An 11179-nucleotide genomic window follows, 5' to 3' on the forward strand; every position below is an offset into this window, starting at 1 on the left:
ATGTAAATAATAAATAACAAAAATAAAATAATTCGCGTGAAATATAATTATTTAATCATATAAATCTGCTTAATAAAGCTTTTTTAAATAACGCTTTTCGATTGAAACTGGTGTTGATAAAATTTATTTATTAAAATGAAGAGTGATTGTCACGATCGTGCTGTCTGAATGGGTCCCACGCAATACCAATGTTTAGAAATGTAAAACTAAATCCTAGTTTTGTGAAATAAAGTGACCAATTTTAATTTATGATATCTTCTGCCTGTTTTTGGCCAGCAGGTGGACCCTGCGCGCATAAGCACTGTAGATACTGCTTAAAACTCACCCCCGGTTTCACAGCCTGGTCCCAGACTAAAATGCATTGTCTGGGCTTTTTTTTACCATTAGATAAACTTTCAATGATTGTTTTGTCCCATTGTTTTGTCTCAAGATTCACACGAGTAATGTTATTTCCTAAGGCATGTTTATAAAAGATACTTAAATGTCCTAATTGCCTAATACTCGCTGTTGCCTAAACTCCGTCTGTGAAACCAGGCCTAACTGTAATAAAATTGTAAGGTGAAGTTGATGCATAATCTAATAAACAGTAGCCCACTATCTATATAGAATACATCAATGCCTGATCAATGTAGATCAAATGATCTTTAGTTTCTTAAAGCATATGTTGAAGTTATAAAATCTAGTCGTTTTATAAGTAGCAGTTTAGCTAAGTTATATTTAAAGTACTACAGTATGCGGCCAAACTGATTATTAATGCCATTCTTAGAGTGCCATGCAAAATAATAAATACAAATGTGGCACAAAGATTTGTATACTTTATAAGAGGATGCCATTTGATATTTACTGTATGCAATAGTGAAATTTGGTTTACTATGGAAATTTTTTTGTGAGAGATGTACTTAACCCCTTCACAACCATCAAACCAAGACACTTACTGTATGTTGCTTTATTTTAAGGCTTTGGAGAAGTGTCTACTTAACGCATAAATGTAAAAATAAATTAGATATATGGAAATCTTTACCGTTATTATGTATTATAGCTATTGTTTCCATGTTTCAAGAGTCTGTAACCATGTTTTCATGGAGAAATGCTAGTATGGAAGTTATGTTATGTACTCCATGTAATGCTACACACTTCTCACAACTTAACACCACAGTGTTGCTGGTCCCCTCAGGTTTGATGTATGTGTTACTATGTGGATAAGAAACTTTTTGAGCACCGCTGGTGTGAAATGAAGCAGTCTTATATCCTTGCTGGCCATTATATCATGTCATTAAACCACCAGGCACAGCCAAGACCAAGTGGATCAAATAGCTGTCATGGCCCAATTCAGTGAAACTCCCAGAGTTGGTTGGTAGCGCACAACAAACACTTGAGAGGAAGTGCACATCTGCTTTCAAACAACAGTGCTTCCTCTCATAGTTAAGTTGCCAGTTAACTTCACTTTCACATCAAAATTAACTTCACACAAACAAAGTTCAGATAAATATTCAATTAATTTAGATAAAGTGATACCTCTAATGCCTACATTAAAAAAGGACCAATTTACACCATCAAATTATAACCTCATAACCAGCATAACCATTCTACTTGCAGTGGCTGTTTAAAGGCCCAATACTTACCAAAGCGTATCCAGAAGTCTTCAGTCCTATCTCCCTGATGATAGTGTTATGGGGCCTGGGGAACTATATTTAGATTAGATTCCAAAGGGAAAGCTCCAGCACAGCCAGACCAGCACCTGCTGTCAACGCTGAATGCCACTGCCTTAGCTACTGGGCCTGGACCACATATAATGAAGAAGCAGTCAAGCTGGACATCACTGGGCTTAGTGTATAACATTTATTTTCTGAACCATAAACGTTTCTGCAATTCCAATATAGGTCTGACCTGCACATCCACCCAACACTAGTGTGTAAAATGTCCAGTATTACTGCAACAGAAAGTTTCAAGCACCACAGAAGGACAATTTTGAAAGTGACATTTTAAAGAGAAATGTCTAAATCATCTGCATCTATCAAAGAAAAAAACAGTCTGCCTGTCCAACAAACAGATGAAGGGGAAAGTGACCTAGAGCAGTCTGATGATATCACTGATGACTCAGTAAGTTCATACTACACTGCTCTATGTTCTCTGAGTGAGTAGAGTGACGCTTTAGGGGACAGAACACACACCGTCTCTACAGAGCATCCTTCTGAAGGTGGCACATTTGAGTTATTGGATTGTGCTACCACTATAAAAATCATCACTTCAAGATCCTTGATCACAGACACTACACTACCACAAGACTACAAAACACAAGAAGAAAATGGTACAGAAGTGCTTCCTGATGTGTCCCAATGTGAACAGGATAAAGGCAAAAGGCGGATAATTCAGAAAAGCTTAATTTATCAAGAAAAGATTCATAGGTTAAACCAAGGTATTATTTTGGAGGCAGCAGGGCTGTATTTCATACTAACATTAGAACTGCTGAGAAGTACAGCTCCCCAGAATCCACTATTTTGATAACACCTAAGAGAAATCAATACAGCAAGTGTAGGGAACAGGAGCATGGTAGCACAGAGCCAAAAGAAGACCACGCAACACAAAGGCAAAGACCCAGGGCATATTCTGGGTCTTAAGGAAAAGGAGGGAGAGGGCCAGGGTAGCTGGGTGAGTTGCAGAAAGGAGCAGGTTTAGCTGTCAGTCAGGTCTACGAATGGAAAAGCATTTGCAATCTGCATCTCAACACTCACAGTCAGCAAGCGGGAGTCAAGACTCCCACTGCACTGTTATTCGGAGTGTATCCCTGCAACCAGGCACCAACACTAGCTACAGAGACTCGCTGATACTCAGACATTGGAAAAGCAGAGCCGGCAAGGCATCTGGAAGATCACTTTCCTACACGTTGTATAGCAGCACTTAGCAACCCTGCCACCCTACAGGTAATAGCAGAGGATCAACCAGCAGGGGAACAAAGGTTGCTGAAGCTTTGTTAACCTGAACCAGGTAAGAGCTTCCTGTTCTGGAACTGACTACAAGCATGTTTTCAGCTGTAGGTCCTTAAGTCAGCCCTCTGCTGATGAAAACCACAGCAATTGGACAGATGATGCTCTCTCTTTTAAAATGAATATGTATTCAAACACTCAAAACACATCTGCTTGCTCAGAATCCAGTAGCTTTGAATGTGTTGATGTGGCATTGGAATCCACTGATGAACTAAACCGAGGCTTTAAGACTGTGCCCAAAAGACAAATCCAACTTAGGAGACATGACACAACTGAGGCACATGCCAGAGGGAGCAGCAATCAAAGTCTTCAGGTTTCAAACACATCTGTGCGTGCCCGGGACATTTTTCAGCGTCAGCATAGCACCCCTGCAGCTTTTAACCAGGAGTGCCATGTGGCTGATCAAAGGCTAACCGAAAGCAAAGACTTCAGAAGTCATTTTCCCTGGATGAAACCTCCAGCAAAACCCAGATGGCTTCCTGCATCATAACAAATGTCTTAACTTAAAAAATGCAACATGAACAGAATCTTCAAACCTTGGATGTTTCTGCATCTATTACCACTGATAAATGCATGTATTTGTCTGCCAAATATGTATTTTTTTAAACTACCTAACTAAATCAAAGTGCTACTCTTCAGAGGGAGGCCCAGAGAGAGAGCAGCCCTGTTCAAAAGCATTGCAGTGTTAACTCTAAAACACACCCCAAGCTGCTGAGCAAACATGGCTTCAATCCTCTTTTAAGTGCAATTGGCAGGTCTGAAGTTCAAGTAGTAAGAGACATGAGAACCCTAGTGAAAAACACATACAACATGTCTTTCAAGGGCACAAGGGAATCAGCTCATGGAATAGATGGGAGTGCTCCTTTGTTTCAGCCATCAATGCACAATCTATGCAAAAACATGGGTGAAGGAAAGGTTAAAGGATACAGACAATCCTTGAAAAACCGCTGGTACAGAAAGTCACTTCACCTCTTTCACTGGAGAAAATGAGAGATCACTCCGGACCAAGAGGATGCTAGACTAAGGTAATGCCTCCAATGGAATCAAATGCTAAAAGGCATTCCGTTGGATTTACAAAGGTCAGCCAAATTGTAACCAAGGCAAACAGTTGTGCCTTGTCAAAGCCCTCAGAGACAAGCCCTCAGAGACAAGCCAAGTTGCTGTTCTAGTCAGTGATACAAACTTGAAATCAACTAACAGGACAGACCTGGCACTGCAAGCTAAAGAGCAGGCCTCTCCTGAAACCCCTACAAAAGGAGACTTGAACAAGACAGAGCATGAGATGAAAATCAACTCTGACAAAGATATACTTTTCCCAGTTGCACTGCAATATTGTCCACCCACAGCAAGTTCTGAGCAACGGATCATGGGAAGATAATCAGTGATGGCCTACAGAGCCCATGTCTTCCTCCCAGGTCACAGAGTTCAGTGGGGCCTCTGTCTGCTTGGGTGCTCCTAACGAATGCTTCAACACCAATGGTTCCCTCATATTATTACAAACCCAATCCACTGGGTTACCAGACGATTTTTCCCCATATTGGAGCCGTTCATGGATATGTTCAAGGGCCTGTCTTGTTTCAAACACCTTTTTACAACCAACTTTCTGCATCAAACAGTCATAGCCCCCTACTGAGATCCCTCAGATCCCTCTAAAGATGGAAAAATGCTAGTCCATCCAACAGATGGCTCAACCAGTCAAGCTCAGAACGGGGAAGCAGGGCTGAAAATGTCTTCCCCAGAAAGCCAACACAACACAATCTTTGTTGCTCCCATGAATGCAGAGGCCAGGCTTGGGGGTACAGGTGTGCTGTATCCAGAAACAGGAGGAAGTGTAGCAGCAGGACAAAACCCCAGCCAAATGTCACTAGACCCGGAAACTGGCTGCTATTTCTATGTGGACATGCCTCAGCTGCCACAGCGCAAGATGCTGTTTGACCCAGAAACTTGCCAGTATGTTGAGGTCCTACTGCCACAGCAGACACTCCCCAGAGCTGTTTTCGCCACACCCTGTACCATACTCTTTGTCTCTGTTCACGTCCCACCCATGTACACCCAACAATGTTTATCTTACGTACAGTCACATCCTCAGGTGCTCCCACCACCAGAACAATGAAACCTGACTGTAGAAGACAGTAGAAGAGTCATGCCCAGTGCCTATTAATTGCTGGAAAGTGTGGTCTATAAGTTTCTTGGAGAGTGAAACATGTTGACCATCTGCTGTCCTGGTCTCAAGGCTTCAAAGTGTATTCAGCTAGCACTGCGTTCAACACTCTTTATTTCGTAAAAGCTACCTCTAGACTTGGCAACTGACATGGGTGAGACTGATTATATCTGTTGAAATGTTGTAATATGCATATTACATTCACACATTCAGGCTACATAAACAAAGCAGGGGCTCTAAAGGGAGAGGGGCTCAGATAACCTCTGGAACGGACAACTGAGACTCACCAAGAGACCTGAGTGTCTTGAGTTTGTTTAGCAAGTATGACAGAGGTCAAGATTTTGTTACTGTGAATTGTATATATGTTTACAAAATGGCAGTTTGAGCAAAACCATGACTCTGTTTCATGTCTACGGTGGCTTAGTTAAGCACATCCTGACAACACTATTTTTTCATATTTTTCATTGTATAATGAAACAGAATTTCAGTGTCTTAAATGACATTTTTACTTCTAAAATGTGGTAGCACTTTATTTTAAGGACCAATTCTCGCTAATAACGACAAACACATTTTAGATCCCTTAATCCTACCCATACTTGAACTGAACAACTGTCTGACTGACTATTAATAAACGGCAAAATTTGGCAAAAGTCATAGTTAATGGCCAGTTAATAATGGAAACTGTACCTTGAAATAAAATGTGACCAAAAATTTGAATTTGAACTGGTTTCAAAATGAATTTGCCCCAAAAAAGTTTTATTTGTTCTCCTACTGACACCCGACGCTTGTTTATGAGAGACCTTTGCTTTGAAGCCACTGTTTCACTATACGTGTTTATTGCAACATTATTGTTTGTTGTTAAAAATGTCATGAGGAATGACTTGGTAATTCTTCACAATAAAGTTCAGGCGGTTAAAATTAGTTAACACGTTAAAACATTATTCAAATTTAAAATAACGGTGTTCTCCTTTAAAATATTTTGTCCTGTAATGGCAAAGCTGAAATTTCAGCAGCCATTACTCCAGTGTCACGTGAGCCTTCAGAAATCATTGATAATAATAATTTCCTGTTGTTTTTGGGGTGTAGGGATGTAGAATATAGTCATGCAGAATATGTGCTTTATAAGTACTAATAAACAGCCAATATGTTAATAACATGCATGCTAATAAGCAACTAGTTAATAGTGAGAATCGGTCCCTAAACTAAAGTGTTACCAAATGTCGTTTAAAATACAAAATTCATTCATGGCATGACTTTGACTTGGATAGAGCATATCTGCAGTTACAACAGGGTTTCTGAACTCTTAACTGACACCCTGTGGAGAAAGCTGGAAAAAAATATGCTAATACAAATAGGTCCAACAAGCTTGTTACCAAACAAGGTGCAGAACATCCCTCCGAGGATAGGGTCAGGTAAGGAGGCAAACAGCAGTGAACTTCCCAATAGTTCCCAATAAAAGCATTATGCCTGCTCCATACTGTATCACCCTCCTACTTCCCACCTTTATGAGAAATCAAGACACCAGAGAAGCCACTGCTTGTCGTTCAACACAAAACAAACTCACAAAATCAACATCAGTCATTACCAGCTCCCTCTACCTCACCTTGGTGATGCTAAGCACCCGTATGTTAGGACTGGAAGAGGTCGATCCATTTCCTGTGCCCAGCAGCCCCGCTATGATACAGCACACTCCCTCTGTAAAGATCCCCCCGAAAGAAAATTTCCACTTGGTTTTAGTTTTTCATAACTTTCCCCTCCCTCTCTGACATAAAGAATAATAAAATACATTTCTTGTTTTAACACTAAGCTGTGTTGAGTTTGTTGATGGGTGCTGTGTAGTTAGTTGTGACATGATAACAAAACCGTCTGAGCTGTGATGAGGTGCTCCAACTCAATATCAGACTGAAATGAGCAGAGATATTGTTAAAAGCAATCTGCAGTCACAGCGCTGAGATCCTTCGAAACGAATATGCAGAGCTGTAGGTGCTACACACAGCAAGGAATACCACAGTCTTTAAAAGTGCGCTAAGAAATGGTGTTGAAATTGGATCAAAAAACACTTGATTCATAGCATGTTTGTGTATTTGAGATCCTTTTGGGTAGGGGCGTGTTTGTTTCGGTGATTTCAGATACCAACAGTTTTTCTCAGAAATCCCCAACTGCACCTTAACTGTTTACTCTGGTTAATTGCTCTGTTGTTAGCATGTTCTCTAAATAACAGTTTACATGTAAACACAGATGGTCATGTGTTGATGCAATCACCTGTGTGACGTCACAACATCAGCTGTTGCTGACACTTAGTTTTAACCCTGTAAAGCCTTCAGTGTCACATTTGCTAAGGCCTCTATTATAACATGGGGAAAACTCTGAAAAACCTGTTGTGCACCTGTGTGTTGTCTGATTTTAACCCTTCAGGTTGTGGTCCTTTCCTGTTGATAGCATGAACAGGAGGAGGTGGAGCTCCAGAGAGACGAGCACAATCGACTCAACAACACCAGCTAGAGTGGCACTAAACATTCCTAGCACTCCTGCTACCGTCACTGTGGGTAAACCCCACTGACCTGTACCACACACAAAATCATGAACATGATCTGATTTGGAAAGACTTCAGCCATTAACCCACCAATATCCTTCCCTCTAATCATACTTCTAATCATTTTACTGTGGGGGAAAAAATAGAAGCTGTTAGAAATTATATTTTTGTGATAGAGGAAGCAAGCAAGGTTCTTACAAGGATAAGGGAAACGAAACCATGGTGCCTGGGTCATAATATCGCCCCGGGCATCAGTGCGAGCCTTGTAACCGTAATGATTTGGGTTGTTTGGAAGCACATCCGTCAGGGTGAGAATATAGCAAACCAGCCACACCACCATAATTGCCATGATGATCTACTGGAATCACGATTATCAATTGTAAGGCAGCCTTTTTGTTTGGAGTAGTTTGGGAAAGGACAGGCCCAGTCCTTAGATACTGAGCAAACAAAACAATGAGGAAGATACACCTGGAACAACAAAACACACAGATGTATTAAAGCAAAAACATCTATAGATGTAAAGGAAATGCATTTTTAAAGAGACCTGCCTGCGTGGTCTCCTGCCGTCTGGAAGACAAACAAGCCAATAAGGGACACTGTGGGAGTGACAGTGAATTAACCAGGATCCCAGGGATTCCAGCAAACCCTATGACCACCTCAATCAGGCTGGACACAATGATAGCGCCCTGAATCTACAGAGAATTGACACACACACACACACACACAGATCAGGACACAGGACATTACTAAGGCAATGATGACTGGTTCAGACGCTGGGAATGCACCTCTCGTGTCTGTGTTGGTGTTGAGAGGAAGACTCCAATCTCCGTAAAATCTCCTCTGTGAAACCCAAAACCTAAATTAAGCATTAACTTAGACACAGATTTGATCCGCACGGTGTGGAAACAGATTCTCAATAAACAATACTTTCAGGAAGAAGAGTCGATTCACACGAAACTGCGCTGCATTTGACAAAAAAAAAAAAATTGTCTATTTAAATATGATTCTTTTTGCTTTTCAAGGAGAGTGCTTTGTTTTTAAGACACCGTGTTAAGTTAAAAGCAGTTGAGTTTTAAAAACATGTCATGACACGTGCAGGCTTTTCCACTTTTTTGTGTGGAAACCGTGCTACATTGTTTCTAGATTATTTGATGTCAGTCAGGGGTCCGACTGAATTAATGCAAATTAATTACTGTTAATAAAAAGATTTATTTAAACAAATCTTAAGTAACATACTACATGTCTTCAATATCACGTTTGATCAATTTAATGCATTCTTCCTGAAAACTATTCGTTTCTTCGTTTTTATATGCTGACCGGAGACTGTATTACAGAAACATCCTAACTAACTATTTTAACAATGGTACATTCAATTAAGAAATATATAATGTCATCAAACAGATAACAATAGCCATTGACACATAACAATTGGAAGTCTATGGCTACCATAATCTTTTGCTGATCTACATTCTTCAAAATATCTTCTTTTGTTTTCAACACACAATAATTTTTTTTTTTTTTTGATGAACTATATCTTTAAGTAAAGAATTAAGCTTAGAAATTTCAGTAGTATAGCCTCTGAGGAGTTAACCATAGAAACAGTATCAAAAAAAAAAAAATACTGATAGTCCCTGTAAAACTCACACATTGTGTAACACTGTCTGTACCTTCAGGGGGACATTTCCATTTGTCCAGCCTCAGAATTGCCTGAGCAGGGACGAGAAAGGCAAAAGCACTCGCCTGGAACAAAGGCAACCTAAAAAAAAAAAGATATTGTGACTACTAATTACATATTTCCCTACTTAAGCCCACACTGAATAACTTACCTGACACCGAATGTAGTCTGTATGAGTGTAGTGCTCCCCACACAGGTGAAGGTGGTGCCCACTAACTGGCTGACAGTGTACTGGTCCTGCCCCACACACATGGCATGGTTTTCAGAGAAGCCGAGTTCAAAAGTTAGCAAGTTACTCTCTTATTTAGCATTAATAATTGACTTAATATTTAACTACAGATAATGTATCTAACTGCAAAAGACCGCAAAAGTTAACTTCAAAGGTGGTTGAAGAAAATAATTTTTTTGGGGAAACAAATTGTTGCAAACACACACAAAAAAACACAAACATAAGATCTGTAAACAATTTAATGTAAAACAAATGAGTTTCATTCAGTGGCTCATTTTGCCAAAGAGCAAAATTATAATTAAAATGTAACAAGCACGTGTTTTTTTAATGACTGTAAAGAGAAATATATTTACTTACTACTGTAATAACTTCTTGTTGTATTTTGTCCACCAAGCTAGCAGTAATTCTAAACGGTAATCATGCACAATACTGTGCATCTTATATTTGAACATTTGTGCATGAAAAAGGCCTATATGTTTTGCTTTGCATGACCAGAATTCAGATTTAAATTTGTAAACGCCCAGGAAAAGAATATCAAGACATTTCCTCCATGTAAAGATGGTGACACAGAATATTTTAGTCATAAAGAAAACAACACAGATTTGCTTCAGTGTTCCAATGCGATATTTAACCAACAAAGGTTTCCGGTTCTTTCTTTCTTTCTTTGAGATAAACATCTGCAGTGTGACCCAAATCAGTGTTTTCACTCACAACAATGACTCTACACTTTATAGATATTTTACCTTAAGCTCTTGTGCATTCATTGGCCCTTGAAGGATGTGCGGGGCTCTGTGCTGCTGTCTTCCAGAGGCCGTGTGAGACCTGAGCCCTGGCTGGACGCAGAGCGAGAGACAGAAGGGGACCAGTTTAGACAGGGTAATAATCTGCCCTTGGTTCTGGACTTTACTCCCCCTGCCTGAGCTCATCAAAAGGCCGACAGTGTGAACACATCAGGAGCTGTGCTCATGGAGCAATGGGACGTCTCTTTTGGATAAGAACCACAGGGCCCTCACAAAACAGAACATGTGGGGTTATTCTTCAGGGCACAGACTTTTGAATGGTTATCTAAAAGCCTTAATCTTCTTCATCTTCCTAAGAAGTTTGTGGTCTATTGTGAAGAAAGGGAATTGCAATATTGAAGCAGTTAGAATCTAAATTAGGCAACCCCTCGTGCAGTCCCCGGTGTGTCCGGTAGACGGACCTCAGTGGAAACCGCAAATGTTCCACACTGTCCTCTTGGAGCAGTAATGAACACGTGATTCCACGTGGTTCACACCTAGATGTGAGTGACAGATAAGTGTTGTTCGGGTCACTTCTGCGGCCAGTAGAGGACGCTACAGATCAATTACTGAAATAAAGATTCTGTGGATCAGAGTGATATTTTTGATCTTGCGCTAATATTTTTGCTAATAAAGCCAGGGTGATCAGGATATCTGCAATAACGATCACATTATCCCAATTAGAACACAGATTGAAATCTATAAATGGACATTAGATATTGTTTTTAGATAATAAATTATATTTAAAGTCACTTTTGTGAGAAAAAAAAATGGTTGCCTGGCGAAGTGATACTCAGTTAACACATTTTACCGATTGC

General features: G+C 40.1%; 1 protein-coding gene across 1 annotated transcript; it reads right to left on the minus strand.

Moving 5' to 3' along the window:
* Positions 1-8244: 8244 nt before the first annotated feature.
* Positions 8245-10829, minus strand: LOC113063731 (solute carrier family 23 member 2-like). Its single transcript, XM_026234058.1, has 4 exons — positions 10326-10829; positions 9505-9590; positions 9346-9434; positions 8245-8370 (listed from the first exon to the last, which is right to left on the minus strand). Exons 1-4 carry the CDS (start codon positions 10506-10508, stop codon positions 8336-8338), a joined length of 393 nt encoding a protein of 130 aa, XP_026089843.1. The 5' UTR covers positions 10509-10829; the 3' UTR covers positions 8245-8335.
* Between the last annotated feature and the right edge of the window lie 350 nt (positions 10830-11179).

The sequence above is a fragment of the Carassius auratus genome, chromosome 46 (assembly GCF_003368295.1).
Source record: "Carassius auratus strain Wakin chromosome 46, ASM336829v1, whole genome shotgun sequence".
NCBI lineage: Eukaryota > Metazoa > Chordata > Actinopteri > Cypriniformes > Cyprinidae > Carassius > Carassius auratus.